This window comes from Erpetoichthys calabaricus, chromosome 5 (assembly GCF_900747795.2).
Source record: "Erpetoichthys calabaricus chromosome 5, fErpCal1.3, whole genome shotgun sequence".
Taxonomy (NCBI): Eukaryota; Metazoa; Chordata; class Cladistia; order Polypteriformes; family Polypteridae; genus Erpetoichthys; species Erpetoichthys calabaricus.
In genome coordinates, this window is record NC_041398.2 from 110639776 (window position 1) to 110655988 (window position 16213).

The following is a 16213-nucleotide window of genomic DNA, read 5'->3' on the forward strand; positions in this document are numbered from 1 at the left end:
AAAAGCAGACAGACAGATGTTGGATTTTATATATAGAGATATGTGTGTGTATACACACACACGCATGCACACACACCCATATATATATATATATATATATATATATATACTGTATATGAGAAAGAGAGAGAGAGAGAGAGATACAGAGAGAGTGAGTAAATGTGAATGTTAAAAATAAATCCTATCAGATAAAATGAAGGAGGCATATGTGACAATGACAAGGAGCTAATGTTTTCCTGTGTTGCTAATGGTCTTATTAAATTCTGTATTCCTTTTTGTACATACACAGCTGCAGCTTACTTTTATTTATAGCCTGTTGTTGAGAGAAGTAGGCAGAATTATTACTTTATATAAACAAAATCTAGTCAATTGAAAAGGGCATTCAGTGTGTTTTATGTGGATATTTCATTAGACTACTAATGAAATCCTACTTATTGACTAGAAGTAGAAAACAAAACTAATATTTTACTTGAAAAGGCAAATCAAGGGAAAAACACTATGTATTGGATTTACATATAATATCTTTGTACATATCCCATTTTGCATGAAAATTATCTACAAATTAATTAAGTATCAAGTCAGAGCAAATAACACAAGAAAATACAGATAAGAATTTATGAGTCAAAGTCTTGGATCCAGTATTATTGTGGTCATACTCTAAAAAGCTAAGAAATGCTGTTTTCTATCAGTTGTGGATTTTGGACACTGCTAATACATATTAATGTTACTTTTAATGGAATGTGGTGATAATATATATCATACCATACCATACCATACCATGATATATAAAATATATATTCCCCTAGGCTCCCAGGCCAGCATAATCTTTTTCACTATATTTAGTTTAAAAAATGTTTTAAAGTGATTTAATGCTAATATTGCACATTTTGTGCAATAAATTGATCATGAAGAGTAATACCATGTTTGGGTTTCCCAAAATTCTTTGTGTTTTGGTGTTATTTTTACAATATGGAAAAGATAATCTGAAAGGAAACATAATTTTGTAGTTTGAAAGATGTAGCCTTTAGTCAGTTCTGATTTAATCAGTTTCTTTTAGAGCTATGAATGAGTCTGATTTCTGTTTCAGACTCTTTAATATTTTGATCTATTAAAAAGAAGTAATGAGAAAACTGTTAAAAGTTTTTATTAAGATTATGTGATTTATTTAGTAAGCTCCTGAGTTAATGATATGAAAAAAATGTTAATAATAATAATAATAATGATAAAGGGGGTGGGGGGCACAGTGAATAGTGCTACTAGATTACAGCATGTGAGCTCCTGTTTAGTATCTGCTTGATGCTTATTTCTTATGCTCTTTGCTCTTGTTTATTGGGATGTCTTACATGGAATGTTCTGCGTGCACATAGCCACTTTCAGTTGCTACTCTGACTTGCTAAAGTGCCTTTGAACATGTTTAAATATGTGCATACAGTATGTCCTGCAATAGAGTGGCATTTCCTCTCTACCTTTGATAAGACTTCACTCCTTGTTCCATTAAAATGAACAATAGGCTCATCAATTTGATGTTTACAGTAATAGTAATAGTAATGTATTAGCATTTATGTATGTATGTATGTATACTATGTATTATTGTCTTTTTATGGATTCATAATGTGTGTTTTTATGGGTTTGTGAAGTATACAGTTGTATTCACTGCATTCTGCAATAGGCAAATTACTGAATGTTTATGTTTTAAGTGAAACCTAACATTGTACACACAGACATGAATTCCTTTTATACAAAGCCAATATGAGTGATTATATGCAAAATGAAGCAAACGGAATTAAAAAAATCTTCAAAAAGTATGTTTTATTTTCATGGAGTAAGGAAGAACAGCTCAAACACCAGTCATTTTTACTGATCTTAAAACTACTGTACTATATTGTTTGGATCACATTAAAAACCTTCATTTTGTCAAATGTCAATCGATAACGTTAGGCCAGAGTAGCTTAAGGCAGCTTAATCTGTTTGTCTTTGGTGCATATCAAGATTACTCTTGGCAAGCCTGCTGCTTCGTTTTAAGAGCTCAGGGGAGACACTCCAGTCATGATTTAAATGCACTTCATGTCTTTTACGTTTGTGTTTTGAAAGGGCCTTACTGAGATTTATCACTGACATTGTACATTACTCCTGACATAGCAGCTCTGTAAAACTGTAGTTTTCCCCCATGTTCAAAATCTCATAATTATTAACCACTTTTTCCTCTAATTTCTACTCTATCATTATTTCTGAATTTATTATTGGTCATAGTAATAGACTATTAGACTAGAAAAGCATTGCTTATTTTGGAAATATACTGTTGTACATTTCACCTGTGGAATAGTGAAGTTATATTTTACTGCAGTGGGAAGGTTGAGGTAATTCATTCTTTGGTTGCTGTGCTGCATTGTCCAGTGAGTTAAATGTCATTATTGTTGACTTGGTTGATAATACCTTTTCAGGCTTTTTGTATCAATGATGATTCATTCTTCAGAGCTGCATTCTTTATCTTAAGTGATTCTTAATAATTGAAACAAAATAAGGTTTGACCATAAATGAGGAAATGGGTCTTATTTAATGCAAACCTTAATTCTCTGTCCACCTTTCATTCTCTTTTACTTATAGTTCTGCCCTTACTGCTGTGTTTTAACTGTGCTTTTCATGCTTGCTAATTTTTGAGTCAAGAAGGTGAAATTATTTTCTGTTTTCATTGTGAATTTCCCCTTGGGATTAATAAAGTATCTATCTATCTATCTATCTATCTATCTATCTATCTATCTATCTATCTATCTATCTATCTATCTATCTATCTATCTATCTATGTAAAATCATTTGATCCATTTTTGGTCCATTTATGTTTGTGAAATCATTTCAATTCTTCCCCAAAAGTAATAACTAAACCATGGGTTTAGATGAAATATTAATGAAGGTGATGATGCTCATAGACATAGACTGTCCATTCAAAAATTGCATTTGTACTTATGAGATATGTTGCAATGGCAAACTGGTTGGAGGAGATGGATTTTTCTACAAAAGAAAAATGATCATGGAGATTGTTAAGATTGCACTATTGCTGCTCTGATTTATTATACCTGCAGGTTAATTATGAAGATACCAGATCCACAAATTAGTTTTACTGGAGTAAAATAAATTCAGGGCCACACTGTTACAATGAGGAAGATTGCAACTTTACATTTGATTGTGACATTAACATCCCTGTTTATGTTATCTGCTTTGTAAGAAATGTAACTAAGAAGCACCAGTCAGAACTGATCTAAGGAAAACAAATGATCAAAATCTGCAAGAAGTGAACCATCGACACTGTACTCTCTGTCTGTATCTTTTTCCATTCTTCATCATTATTCATTTACAAAACACTATTTATTCAGTGTTTATTCAGTCATTAGTAATAGGAATGCATTGAACCAGATCTAATTCTCTTAACATTGGGCACAAAGAAGGAATCCATTGTAGTCCGAGTAACAATCAATTGTAGGGCACAGTTATTCACAGTTCTTACCTTGCACCCCTTTTGCTGAGATAGACTATAGCATTTTCAGGACCCTGAATTAGATGCAGAGCGGCCAAGAATGATTTAAAAGATTTTGTTGCTAACTGAAGTTGCTATGTTAGACTGAACTTGTAACTGTGTAGATTTCACTGAATCTGAAACTGCCCCAGTAGTGAACGTCTGGATTATCCCTTTTTTAAAACTCCTCCTTGATCAAAAACATTATATTAGTTATCCATTTTGAAATCCATCCAGTTATCCATTCTGAAAAATACCAAATTAATAAGGCAGAAACAGGAAAAAAAAAACAGTCGTCATATAGTATTTTTAAACAGTGATGATTTATCCCAATAACAGTTTTCTTTCTTTTTTTATTGATGTTCAGACAGCTTTTCTTTATGCCTGTCTTTACATTTAATGACCATAATGAAAATAGAACACAGAAAGAAGTGAAGCAGAAAATTAAAAGTTAATGTTTTCTTTAGACTGCTTTGGAAAACCAATTTCAGCATTTTATTGCTGGAACTTGAAACTGTACACTTATTCTTTTTTTCAAGCAAGCATACTGTATTTCTGCTACTGTGTTATTGTTTGGATTTATCTATTAAATTAAACCATTACTGTTTATGTTCGTTATTTTTTCAGTCACTTTTTTCTTTTCATAAATTAGTTTGTGTCCTAATGATAAATATCATGTCAGATTGCAATTCACTTTTATTTGTATTTTATTTTGATGTTTAAAGCATGTTTAATGTTGACATATTGGTGTCCAATATTGAATTAATCTATCCACCCATCCATAATTTGATATCCAGTTCAGGAGGTGTTGGAGCCCATCATGACAGCATTGGATTCAAGGCGGGAACCTACTGTTGAATGTAGCATCAGTGTTAGGGCACACTCACACATCCATCTACATTCCATCATATACCCAGACATTCTCAATTTAATTCAGGGACACAGGCGGGCAAGAGCCTATCCCAGAAGCATTGGATGTAAGGTAAGAAATATTCCTGGATGGATGACAGTTCACTACAGGGCCCAGAATAAAAACACTTACACTCTCATGGAGCCCCTTTAGAATTATCAGTTAGCTTAATACATTTTTTTAGGGTGTAAGAGGAAATCCAGAGTACCTTTTCGAAAGCCTATGCAGACAGTGGAAAATGTGCCAACTTTATAGAGAAAGTAACCAGGCCTAGATTCAAACCTAGGACTCAGACACTGTGAGGCATCACTCTGCTAGTAAACACCCAGGACTCAGGATCTGTGAGGCAGCACTGCTAACCACCTTGTCACCCAGGATGAATACACATCATTGTAAGTTATCTTAGAATGTTATAAAATTGTGAGTCATCCTTAAGACCTGCCTATTGATAAAATGAAGTATTTTATTGCACATAAAGTGACACAGGATAAACCCTAAAGTCATCATCCAATGAGAGAGCTGACTGATCTCATGTTAGCCCATTATAGGAAGTATTGGGTTGTAATCATTTCTTTTAAAATAACATCCATAATGCCATTGTGGTTCACAATTACTAAGTTTATAAAACAATTCAGTTACTCCAAGCTGCCAAAGATATTTCAACCAAACTGATAGCTTTGGGGCATCATCACGATGTAAAACGTTAAAAGGGAGAGCAGATGTTAAAGCAGAAAGAGTGAGTACTTAATCATGTGCAATATCATCACAAAAGGAAGCGGATTAAAAATTAACTCCTAGGTGACAAAAAGAGCTGGACAAAAACATTTACAATTTGAATGCATTGCTAATTTTTTTTAGCAAGTGACTTTATTGCAACTTAGATTTTAATTCTTGAATATTGTTATTAATTAACAATATTCTGTTATTGACTGCAGTCCATCTCCACCAGTATCATATGGAGTTGAAGCCTGTCAAAAAACAAAGCAAAGAAAGCCCCTTTAAAAGTAATAGACCATATAGAATTAAGTGGTGATTGCTTCTTATGTAAGCATTGCTGAATGCATATAGTGATTACATTTTGTCATTAAAATATTAGCAGCTATGTCAAGCTAAAGAATTGCCTTATTTATTTATTTGAATCATTTTATAAGTCCATCTGTCCATCCATTCATCTTTCTAACCCACTTATCCAAGGCAGGATTGCTGGGCAGTTGGAGCCTATCCCAGCAAGCATCAGGCACAAGGCAGGAACAATCCCTAGACAGGGCACCAGTCTTTCTCGGGGCACCATTCTCTAATACTGTACTGCTTTAACTGGTTTTACCCTTGATACACATTTTCTGACTTTTGTAGACAATCAATCATTCTTTAAGTCTTGTTATAAGAAGTAATAATCTAAAAGCATTTGTCTATGTTACACTATATTATAGGAGTTCTGGTTGTGTAGAATTTATTTTTCAAAGCTAGTGTACTACGTGTTGGCATGGGACATGCAGTTTGGGACTGCTGCTTCATATATCCAGTGTGCTGGGTTGTAATCCTGCCTCTGAGTGCTATAAATGCACATTTCTCAGTCTTACTCCACTCCTGATTATGTAGTTACTTGCACTGTTTGTCAGATGACATAATAAGCACACAGTAATCATGCCTAAGTTCACAGGTAATTGTTGGGTTATTAATAAGGGGCTATGTAAAGTGTTGCCAGTTTGGCTCAAATGTCTTGGGTATTTATGTCAAGCAATAAAGGACTTGTGCAAGACAGCTCTAGAACACACTCTGTTCCCTCCTCCCACCCCTCTGAGCCTACCAGACACATCCATTAGATCACCCAGCTGTAAGTAAAGAATTTCATGCTGGTTAAGTACAATTGTTTTTAGCAAATGGTGCACTACAGTCAATAAAGGTTACTAGTGTCGATTGCGTAAACACAGAGTTTCAGTCAAAGGCATATTTTAAAGTGCATTCCCAATAGTAATGATATTAATCATGTTATTGTGGTAGACGTCCAGCCCATTTCAACTGTAGGATTCAAAGATCTCCAATATTCTCTGCAAAATGAATGTTTCTTTATTGATGTGACACTAGCTAAAATATGCAATATATTTTCATCATGCAAAGTATGTTATTGTTCCACAATTTGCTTTAAAGTAAATGCTGAGTTTGAGTCACCTATATGACAAGTCCTGAAATGTCCTGCATGGGACATGTCCTGATATGTGTGGACATTACTCAAAAATGTAATTATTAAAATAAGGAATCGTCCACAAACATCCTCAGTAGTGTATCTCTAAACTTCTGTATAAACTCTAGTTAGCTTATTAGGTTGTACCATATAGGATCAGAAGGAATTCTGTCTTATATAAATTACAACTCATTTGTACATTTAAAATTATTTTAAGCAAATTGGATTATTTCCTCATTTGACGAATCTATTTGATCAGATATACTGTAAATATGTGACGTTGGGTTTAAGACATACCCACTGATACCAGGCAAGAGCTAAACCTAACAGGCAGTTCATCATATACAGAGGCTAATTTTGAGTCACCAAGCAACCTAACCTGAATGGAATATAGACAGAAGATGGCTCAGAAAACACTCAAACAGACAACAGAAAAGCATACAGACTCCACACAGACAGCTGCCAAGCTGGGATATGAGACCTGAACTCTAGAAGAATAAAGTTGAAGCACAAATTACTGTACTGCCATGTTAGCATTCAGTTGAGTTAGTTCATACTAAAATGATCTCAATGATCCATTTATGTTCCTGGTCAGTGTCATTTTCAGAAGCAAATAAGAGCCTGAAAACTAAAAATTCAAACAAAACATGGATGATGGACTTGAAGTTCATCATGTCCAAAAAAAATTCCTTTTTTTGTTTCTACCAGATTATTGGTTTCTTCCCACAGCTCAGTCATCTTGTTAGGTTGATTAGAAGGAAGGAGATGTGTATATGTCTATACAAATGTGCTCTGCACTAGAATACTATCTTATCCAGATCCTGTTCCCTCTTACCATTCTGTTCTGTCAGGATACACTGTGACCTCCCACAACTTTAAGCATGGATTGTATGTTCTCTTTTTGTTCAACCGAGTTTGCATGAAGCAGTTTCCATTCTTCCTAAAGCCATTCTGTAAGGCTGACTAGTCATGCTAGTGTCCAAGCCAAATTTGGTTCCTTCTGTGCATGCATTGCTGATGACATAGGCTATGGTTTTCTGTGAACCCTGCCAGGGGAAGAAAGTACAAATTCTGTTAATTTATGCAATTCTCTACCAAAAAACTGCAATGAAACCTTTTAGTTTAGTTTCTTTATGGTTAGGCAAGTGTGTGGTTATGACTGTAATTGAGCTATGTGATGGACTGGCATCATTTTACAGTAGGTTTCTTCCCAGTACTTGATTCTGCCAGCATTTACTTTAAAACTGATACTAAAATTGGACCTAAAGTTGAGTAGATAGACTGCTTGATCACAAAGTGACAGTAAAAATGTATGCAAGTTACGGGCTGTGGATACTGCAGTGCGGAAGCTTTAGAACAGTACTCCTTCTGGTGCCTGACCTTTAACCTGAGTTATTGAACAGGACATTACTGCAGTGTCAATAAAACCTTTTTCTTTCAAAGAGTATGTATAAAATACTGTAATACACAGATTGAAATTTCTTTTCCAGCTTTAATGATTTCCTTAATTAAGGTGGCAGCTTTGTTTAATTGAAACTTGATAACAAAATAGCATAACACACTTTTGGAAGCTCATGGGATCTTTTTCACCTGTCTTATTATGCTGCAAAAAAACTTGGACTGCATGGTTATTAGCATGAACATGCATGGCCTAATACTTTTCTCCATCATGACCATGTATAATGTTGGTAAATGTGTTTACAGGATGACCATTTATATGTTTGTGTTATTGTCCAAATTATATTTTTTAATGCATGACACAAGCTACATGTAATTTTACGGTAATAATCGGGTAATAACTTAATTATCTTCTTAACCTCTTATAGGCATAGTGGGGAGTCACCTGAAGAAAGAGGATTTAATGACCCCAGTTTGTTAGAGAATCTTCAGAGCAATCATGTAAGATGTGATTATTTATTTTAATTATTTTTCTTAAAAGTGAGTACTTGGAGAAAAACATGATAATATTTTGTAAATTCCCCCTATACGAGGTTGACTTTTTGGGTGGGGTGGGCGGTGTGTGCATGTGTGCACATGGAGCTACACTAGACTGGTGCCCTGTACAGGACTGAGCCATTTATTGGCAACCCTCTCCTACCCTAACACTTTAAATTACCTAGATTAAGCACTTCTGAAAATGTCATGTTATTTACTACACCATTGCTAAAAGAAAAAAATATTCCAGAATAATTTATAACAATAAAAAATGGAAACATTTTTTATATTGCTCTCAGAAGTTACATTACATTTCCCCTCCACTCCTTGTAGAGTAATTTTTTAGGAACTTGATGTGTTCTAATAGAAAATATGTGAATAAATAACAACACATCATTATACCTTTATGAAACAATAAAATTGAAGGTTAGAGTGGTGTGACAAATTACTTGCGTCCTTCCTGATTTCCTCAGTTATAAATGTGTGACATTGGATGATCCAAAACACAAAAGTCTACATCAGAATGGCTGTAAAGAAGCAAAGTTCATTTTTTGGCTAGGCTTAGTCCAGAAGCTCGAAAGATGCTTTGGTAGGATCTGAAACAGGCAGTTTGTACTCAAAAACCCATCAGTGTTTCTGAATTAACTTCAAGCAGTTCTTCAAAAAAGAGTGGGCTGAAGTTCCTCCATAGCGACGTGAAAGACTGATATTAAATTATAGGGAGTATTGGGTTACAATCATTACAACTAAGGGTATTGCAACAAGTTATTAGAGTGGGCTAAAATTCCCCCTCAGCGGTCCACAGTGACATGAAAGACTGATATTAAATTATAGGAAGTATTGGGTTGTAGTCATTACAACTAGGGGTGGTATAACAAGTTATTAAGTGTCAGAAAGAGGCTGATACCTTTCCATGGCGCTGTATATTGCTGCCCTTTGATTTACATGTTGTGGCAAAGCTTACATTTTCAACATATTTTTTTATACACATTGGGCATGACCCAAGTGCTTCTGAAACTTCGGGCCATAACCCAAAAAACCCCCAACCCAAGTGACGTGATGCTAGAATGAGTATAGCATAAATTTTAGATGTTTCATTAATTTATAAGACAAAGACATTAAAATGACATCAAAATGATGACAGAATAAATTTCAGTGTCCTGTGGAGGTGCCGCCTCTGTTCATACTGGCCACCAGGATGCCATCTATCTTATATCTACTATGTGATAAAATCCTACTATGTGTGTGTGTGTGTGTGTGTGTGTGCGTGTGTGTGTGTGTGTGTTCAGTCTCTCTGAACAATCTGATTGGTCAGTTTAGCTTTGGTGGTTCAAAGGTAGGGATGATAACATGATATATTGGGGTGCAAAGTTTAACTCCTGATTATGACAATTTTTTTTTTTTTACCAAAAAGAAGTAAAAATGGAGCATTTCAAAGGTATTAATGTACCAAGGAATTGGGTTACTAAATCCCAATGAGGCACAATCAGAGTTGCCTTCAAAAACAGAAAGTATCCACAAGAATACGAATGATGTTTACACAGAAGGTAATGGGGATATGTCTACCATTGCTGGTAGTCAAAAAATCAGACAAGAAGAAAGTGCACCTCAAAACTCAGTCTGAGAAGCAGGCTTTGTGGGAACACAATTCAGAGAGAAAGTGTCGGGCAAGGGAGGTTGAGACACATAAGGAAAGTGAGGAAAGGATAGAATGAATGCTCAGGGTGCATGTAGGTCAAGAGATACCAAATATCATTTTTTTTTAAAAATTTATTCTATTATCTCTGTTTGGCAGGTAACATAGCTGCCATATAATATATCACTTTTCAGTTTTTCATCTGTTTTCTACTAATATATCTGTTCACATTTCGAAATAAATAAGTGCTTTAAACTTTGTGAATGAGTCTTTTATGGTACTGTATATTGTATATATTGTGTGGGGTGATGATAGCATTTGTTTGGTCTTATTAATGTGTAAAGTGTTATGTTGTTGTGTTCTTTTCAATTAAAACTACTTGAGTCCTGCAAAGTAAGACTTTTTTCTGTTGGCTGAGATTTTTTCATTAAAAATTTAATGTTGAGAAGCTATAAGCCCTTTTCAGTTACAATTGTATTTTCCTCTCTGTGGAGCTTGGGAATGTCACTGTGAATAATCATAATTTAAAAAAAATATTTAGTAAGGTTTGCCCATACCACAGATTCTTATTAGGAAACCAAGCAGTACACGGGTTTGCACATTTTTTCTTCTTTAAGTTTTGAGAATCACTATTTTAAATTATAAGGAAACAGGGTTACATGTACTTATTTTCCCATGAATTATTAATTTTGTTTACTAGCCTTAGCAGAAGGACGGAAATGTACTGCAGCAGTTTGATTGCTGCCTCATAGCTCCAGAGCCCTACGTAGGTTCAAATCCTCGCCCGGTTCCTGCCCGTGTACAAATTGCACATTCTCACTGTGCCTTTGAGTATTTGTTCAGTGCCTTCCTGTCACATTATCCCAAAATTGTATGTTAAATTAATAAGTCATTTTGAATTGGCCACAAACGAACAAGTGTGGGTGTGTGCATGAATATTCCGTTTCCAAAATTTGTTCTTATTGCCTGCCTAGTGCTTCTGGCCATGATGCCCCATTGACCTTAAAATGGATGAAGCAGGATCAATAATGGGGGATTGATGAGATTATGGTAGAATGTACACTACCATAAAATCTTTTTTTTATATATATTTTTGCTAAATATTTTAACAAGGTATATTTTTCTACAGTTTTCTACATAATCAGCTTACACATAAACTCTTTATTCTAGACATTTCCTAAAGGGGAAAGTGTAGGTGGCAGAAAATAATCTGTCATTATTATTTTTAGGATGCTTTTAGATAAAAAGCATTTATTTTTTGAATTCTGAATTTTTGTACTGTGTAGCCCTAGGATTTATTACCATGCAAAATCCCTAAATACAACTGTTGATTTTTTTAAATCACATTCCATGCATTCCCAGTATCAAAACCTATTTTCTGTTTAAGTTATGCTAATTTTAATAAAGTGTGCTTATCTGTGTATACTACAGATATTACATCAGCAAAGGCATTTTGTAATATTTAAATTGCTGGAGCACGCACTTGAGTGACTTATCTGTAAGTGCAGAAACTCGAGAGAGTGTTAGTTCCCAGCCTTTATGGCTAGAAGCTTTATATGTAGGATTTTAATGTTATTTAGGACTGCATGTTTTAGTGCTCCTGTCTCGGAAACTGATGTGCCGTCATTCCCGAGCAGGTTTGCTGAGCTGTGCTTTGGGTATTTCTCTTTTGATTAAAAAAGTTTTAATTTTGAATTTTCCTATTTAATGAATGTATTACATTCTGCACAATTACCATTTTCACTTTGGTGTCAAGAAAACTTTGTAAGTGCTATGATTCATCTTTAAAAATACAAGGATAGGAAGGGCTAAGAAAAAGGAATGTCCTACGGTGCACTCTTGGCAAAATCCCACAGCAATTCAAACCTACAGCCCTGCAATTTTATTAGAATTTGCATTTGTAGAATAGCAAAACAGAGATCTCCTTTATTGATGTCACGAGCATTCAGAAGGATATGTTTTTCTTCATATAAGTTATGGAGAGTAAGATTCCATTTCACTAAAGAAATCCAAACACAGTTCTTTTAACTTATATTGCTTCTGAATATATTTCTGTGTCTTTAGCTGACAGTTTAATGGCAGAGTGCAAGTTTCCAGGCATTGCCCTTATAGTGCTTAGGCAGGAGCTTGTTATTATTGACCATTAGCTAATTGATTTTGCCTTCCTTTCAACTGCCAAAAGGATTACAGTAATTTAATAAATTTGGCAGGCTGCATACCATTTGCTTAATTACCTGTAAACTCATTTTATTGTGACTTTGAAGGATTAACCAAAAAAAAATTATATTGATGCATTCAGGGACTTGTTAAAATCAAATGATTTTGAGGGCTTTCATCTCTGAATAGTCATTTCATTTTGTTATGTGAAGCATTCTGAATGCTTTAGAAAAAACTTTGAAGTACATCTTAATTTCCCAACACAGATATTTTCATTTCATTTAATATCTATTGTAAGTACAGTATAGTCTCTTTATATAACATACATAGCAGTAATTCAGTTTAGGGTTGGGTTGGGGAAAATGACACACATACTGTACATAGGGTCATTCAGCAGTTACCACCTAACCTAAAAAAGACATATTTTGGATATGGGAGGAAAACTGGAGTACCTCAAGAAAATCCTTTCAGACATAGAGAGAACATGTGAATGCCTCACAAATGTGCAGGACTCGATTTAAGATGAAATACACACATCTGACCTAGTTCATACACTAACTTTGGGGCATTATTGTGGTAAATTATTACCAGTAGCCCTTAGTTTGATTCTGTCCTGTGGTTGATTTTTTCTTGTGCTTGCGTTTTTGTGCACAGATCAATATTTAAATTTTGTGTTGATCAAATAAGCTAAGTTTGTGTGTATCCATTTGCAATTATTTATGTATTTTTGTCAAGGCATGTTATTCCATAAGATGTACTTTCGTTATATTCTCATTGAAATCCTGTAGTATGCAAAGGTTTTTAGAAACTTTCAATGTTTTAAATTGTTTCTGTATTGGAACCGATACAAAAATATCTTGTTCCAGTGTACACTTAATTGCAAGCTATTGTGCTCAAACCGAACATTTACTTTATTGTCTTCAGACTACAAACTATTTATCAGTACAGTTATTTGTCAAACCTTTTTTTATTTCTACTGCAGTTATAGAATATTGTATTGGTGAAACTGTAAATTGTTTTGGAGGAAGGAAACCACCGAAAGCTAATTAAGGTTAGATAATAATTAGAGTAGTACAGTAATTAGATTAACTAACTGTTGTGCCTTATAGCTGTGGTTCAATATTTTAGTCTTGTCTCTGTATCTCAGGGGTGTCGAACTCTGGGCCTGGAGGGCCACAGTGGCTACAGGTTTTCATTCTGACCCTTTTCCTAATCAGTGAGTAGTTTTCACTGCTAATTAACTCCTTTTCCCTTCATTTCAATAGCCCTGTTTTTAAGGATTCACTCCTCTGAATTGATTTGTTTCTTCATTAAATGGCAGCCAAACTGAAATGAGATGTGAAACGAGCCAACAGATAATCAGCTAAACTGGGATTTCAAACTCCAACCAATTTCACTCCAACCAGTATCTTAATGAGAAGCTGATTCTTGCTGTTAATTAAGCCCGTTATGTAATTCAATGGCTTGTTGCTGCTCTCATTCTGCCACAGCAGACATTTCCAAATCTGTTGATTTTTCTGTCATGTGGTGGCTTGTTTGATGTCTCATTATTGTTTGGCTACTAATTAAGGAAAAAGAGACAATTAAGGAGCCTGAGTCAAGTTAATTAAAACTAAAGCAAAAGAAGTTAATTAGCAGTAAAAACGGCTCACTAATGAAGAAGATGGTTAGAATGAAAACATGCAGCCACTGCGGCCCTCGAGGACCGGAGTTCGACACCTGTGCTGTATCTGCAGAGTTTCGAAAATTTATCTTTATTTGCATACACTCTCTACTATGAGTAGTTTATTCTAATCCCACAGTCCAAGGATGTGTAGGTTAGGTTGGGTGGTGATTGTACACTGGCATACTGTGAGTGATTGTGCCCTCCACTGGACTGGCTCCTTTTCCAGGATTATGCCATGTGCATGTGCATTATTTTACCAGAGTAAGCTCCAATGGTAGAAAATTACTTAGCATTTCCTAACTCAGTGAGGGAAGCATCTATTTTGGTAGCACTGGATGCAAGGCAGGAACCAGCCTTGTACAAGATGCCGACATTCACCTTCACACAAATGCAATTTGGAATTGCCATTTAACCCAACATGCACATCTTTGGGGATATGAGAAAACCAGAATTCATGAATAAAAACCAGCATAGACTTTGAGCAAATGGCACATTTTTATTCGGTTCCTTAACAAATAGTTTACTGTTGCATTCATATAGTGCAGAATAGTCCTTAGACCTTTTGTTTTATTTTAAACAAGTCTGCCTTACTGCTATAGATTTTGTTTATATTTTTGTGGTGGTTCACTATTTTGGATATCTATCTTGGTATTTCCATTTGTGTACTTGTGAAAACTTTTTTGACAACAGCAGAAAATATCCACATGATGATTTTTAACAAATTAGAAAATGTACACATAGCATTGCTTTCAAGTGTGTTCAAGAGCTGTGCAAGCACTGTGGCCTTCAATGGACTGAGTTCAATAGGTAGGTTCTACAGCCTCGTCAATCCATTTCAGGTTTGCAGGGGCCAAAATCGTCTTCACTTGAATTGGTCAAAGGGCTGAAAACAGGCCAGAATAAAACTCTAGTCCATCACAAAGTCCAGTCTCACTCACTCACACAGACCCCATGGTCACACACAGTGACAATTTGCAATTTGCAATTGGCAATTAATCTAAATAAAAAAATGAATCTTTTGTAACCGATTTCTTTTCTGCTTGAGGATGTCTGGCCATTGTAATTTTCATGAAATGGGATTTGGAAAACTCCTCATTTGTTATAAATGGTAGCAAATAACAGAAGTGAAAGGTAAACTTTATTATAGTGAGTGACCATTATGGATATCAGGTGATGGTGATGGACACTCTGATGGTAAATTGTAAGGTGACCAGATTTTCCAAGTCCCAAACTGGGACACTTGTGCAGCATGTATGCCCATGCATAAAGCTCATCCTTACTTTTTTAATCCCTGCTTCATCTCATCATCAACATCGAGGTTTTAGAGCACTGGGGGGAAAAAAAGCAGTTTCACAGATGAACTCACATGATCTCACCTTGCACTTAAAGTGAAAACCAATTAATGGCAGAGCTGTTTTTGTCAGCCTCTTGGTTGTCCTCATGATGCTGTTCAAATTTAGCACAAGTTCTTAATCAGTCTTTCCCCATCAAAGTTATTCTATTATATGTACTGTATATTACATCAAACTGAAAGCTTGAGGGTTGGTTATTTTTCCCCTTGGAAGTATTGCACTCGCTGCTATAAATGTATTATGATTATGTTTGTTTTGGTGGAGTAATGTTTTATTGGATGGGCAGCCTGTTAAAACATTTTCTTATTATTAAGTTATTTATCAGCACACACAGCCTGAAATCATGACTGTCCCTGTCACCTGGATGCCTGGTCACCCTAGTAAATTATAGTGACAGTGAAATAGTGAATCATTATAATCTTCACATAATGGAAGTGTGAACTTGGTTTAACATAAGTTAAATAGTGCTGACTAAATGTTTATTTGCTTTGTGCACAATGGCTTACACTCAACAGGATACTACATTCATATCTAGATATCCCTTTGCTTGGATTGCATTTTATACTTTTATGGTTACCAAGATTATTTAAATTGCCAGTTAGGAATTAAAGCATCAGGAGAAGGGAGATACATGCAGAGTTTTCTGTCTCACTGGACATGCTAATAGAGGGACGCCATCCTGCATGCGTAATCAAGCAGTGACAGCGACTTCCTACCTATGTACGCAGTTTGCTGGTTTTTCATTAACCTTTATTGATAGATAGATAGATAGATAGATAGATAGATAGATAGATAGATAGATAGATAGATAGATAGATAGATAGATAGATAGATACTTTATTAATCCCAAGGGGAAATTCACATACT

The 16213-nt window shown here is 34.9% G+C and overlaps 2 protein-coding genes across 2 annotated transcripts in view; one reads left to right on the top strand and one right to left on the bottom strand.

Annotated features, from left to right (window-relative positions):
- slc30a9 (solute carrier family 30 member 9) overlaps nt 1–16213 on the bottom strand; it is a 990624-nt gene that overhangs the window by 516513 nt on the left and 457898 nt on the right. The window lies entirely within an intron of this gene.
- Nucleotides 1–16213, top strand: part of atp8a1 (ATPase phospholipid transporting 8A1) — a 338290-nt gene that overhangs the window by 157872 nt on the left and 164205 nt on the right. The window contains 1 exon segment of the mRNA XM_051928331.1: nt 8427–8499. Within this exon segment, the coding sequence (XP_051784291.1) occupies nt 8427–8499 (73 nt within the window).